Here is a 2,240-nt window from a genome sequence, read left to right on the forward strand (position 1 = left end):
GCGCTTTTTCCGGTTATCCACTATGTTGTGCAGTTTGTACGTGTTGTTTTGAGAAATGCACTTGGAGATCTGCAAACTTCAATTCTGTTGTGAGAAATGAATGAAAGCGATAGAGAAAAACTGTAATTTGACCAAAAGGATATCCAGATTTTTTATGTACATTGTTGAATGGGCTGTGTTTGGGAAGCAGGTGAGGAGTCGAGGGCTGCCAGAGGACCATGCAGGGCCTGTTCGGATCATTGATATTGAAGGCATTGATGCCAACATGTGCTGTGGAACCCATGTGTCTAACCTCAGTCACTTACAGGTACAAATATAATCACACACACTGTTACTATACACAAACTTCATATAACGTTCCGATAAAATTGAGACATCTGAAGCCATGAAGTTGTACATACAGTATGTTGCGTTACACATTTTCATATGCCATATCTGTAATATTAGGTGTGCCTCAAGTGATTCTAATAAATTACTTTATCTAAATTTAAGGTAATAAAGCTACTGGGGACTGAGAAGGGAAAGAAAAATAAAACCAACCTGATATTCCTAGCAGGAAACAGGGTTCTGAAGTATGCAGAGAAAAGCTACAGCACAGAGCGGTCACTGGTGTCCCTCCTCAAGTAAGTTCAAGGATGGAATCATCAAAAAAAACAATGTGAGTCTAACATGTTCACAAAGTTTGAAGTGTAAAATTCCATTGTTCAACAGAACTGGACCTGATGAACACATTGAAGCAGTTGACAGGTTGCAGAAGTCTGTGAAGCTACTACAGAAAGTAAGATTTTCCTCTCCAGATGCTCACTCACTGCCTACGCTGTGTAGTGTTAGACAACAGCGTGTACGTGAAGTTATATTATTGTTATATCTAAAATAATTCAACATCACATTGTCAAAGTTGGTATTGCCTTTATATACTGTCACTTACGCGCATGTCATTATTGACATTTTACTTAAATCAAGCTTGTGAGCTATTACCAACAAGCCCTTCTTAAAGCTTTTCATTGGTTAAAAATCCCAGGCAGCAGTAAATGCTGATCAACATGCTGGGGGGGGGGCAGGCCTACGGTGTTTCTGCCTGACAGTGACAATATGCTGTCTGCTGCAGATTAGACTCAACAGCAATCATAAAAATGTCTTTGTCAGACCAACCTGAGCCTGCTACGAGACATGGCTGTCCTCATCGCTCAGAACTTTAAGAACGACCCCCAGAGAGGCAACTTCTTCAGCATGCACAAGTAAGAAAACCTTTAAGCTAAAATATTGTTCAAACAAGCATCAATATGAAGATTTCAGACAAAGGTGTTTTTTGGTTCTGCAGAAAAGAGGGTGACAATGAGTTCATGAATATCATTGCCAATGAAATAAACACTGAGGTAAGGTCATAAATCTGGCTGCTCAGTTCTTGGTGTTTGCAGTTAAAGGTTCTTAAGACCTGTTGTGTCTACATTTAGGAAACTTTGGTTTTCCTGACTGTTGGAGAGGAGAAGGGACCTGGTTTGTTTCTGCTGGCTGGACCCATCAAACCAGTGGCTGAGATGGGGCCACGGTAAGAGACACCACCATCTATTTAGCCTTTACTGTAAAATACATGAATGTAGGTTGGTACCATGGGATTCTCTGTGCTCCCCAGGGTGTTAGAAATGCTCCAAGGGAAAGGGGCAGGGAAGAACGGACGTTTCCAAGGTAAAGCCAACAACCTGGCACGGAGAGGAGAGGTGGAGGTTTTCCTGCAGCAGTGCTTCAAACATCACAGCTCAGAGGAAGAATAAACCCAGCAACACTTCCATACAAATAAATGCTCTCTTATACCTTTAGGAGCCAATAAGAATAATTTACCTGACTGTTCAATCATCATTCAGGGATGTGTGCAAGTACACATCCCCAGAAACTGATAATTCATGTGAAAATGTGTGTAACTGACCTGGGCGCTGTACATATCTGAATGTTAAATGTCATGTACAGTTTTTGTTCTTAATACATTAAACCTTTTCATTTAGTCTTTTTTCCCCCCCCAATACGTCTAGTCGACATTTAAAAATGGGCACCATGACAGTAGATGTCAGGCTCAAGGCTTAGACAACAGGTTGGATACAAAAATGAAACATTCTTATGAAATCACACTTTCACACTCCTACTGCGGATATTGTTCACTGCTGTTTTAGACCAATTACAAGAATGCCTTTTTTCCATTGGCATATACATGATAGACATGGCGCCACCACTTCCCTCCGCTATGG

The 2,240-nt window shown here is 41.0% G+C and overlaps 1 protein-coding gene across 1 annotated transcript in view; it reads left to right on the plus strand.

The window, feature by feature from the left end:
• The window catches only part of aarsd1 (alanyl-tRNA synthetase domain containing 1), a 5,195-nt gene extending 3,046 nt beyond the window's left edge, over window positions 1-2,149 (plus strand). Inside the window, exons 6-12 of the mRNA XM_020606199.1 lie at window positions 191-307; window positions 493-623; window positions 712-778; window positions 1,147-1,238; window positions 1,322-1,376; window positions 1,455-1,549; window positions 1,634-2,149. Of these exons, the coding sequence (XP_020461855.1) occupies window positions 191-307; window positions 493-623; window positions 712-778; window positions 1,147-1,238; window positions 1,322-1,376; window positions 1,455-1,549; window positions 1,634-1,772 (696 nt within the window). The 3' untranslated portion in view covers window positions 1,773-2,149. The remainder of the gene's footprint in view (window positions 1-190; window positions 308-492; window positions 624-711; window positions 779-1,146; window positions 1,239-1,321; window positions 1,377-1,454; window positions 1,550-1,633) is intronic.
• The last annotated feature ends 91 nt before the right edge of the window (window positions 2,150-2,240 follow it).

This window comes from Monopterus albus, unplaced genomic scaffold (assembly GCF_001952655.1).
Source record: "Monopterus albus unplaced genomic scaffold, M_albus_1.0 scaffold76.1, whole genome shotgun sequence".
NCBI classification, from domain to species: domain Eukaryota; kingdom Metazoa; phylum Chordata; class Actinopteri; order Synbranchiformes; family Synbranchidae; genus Monopterus; species Monopterus albus.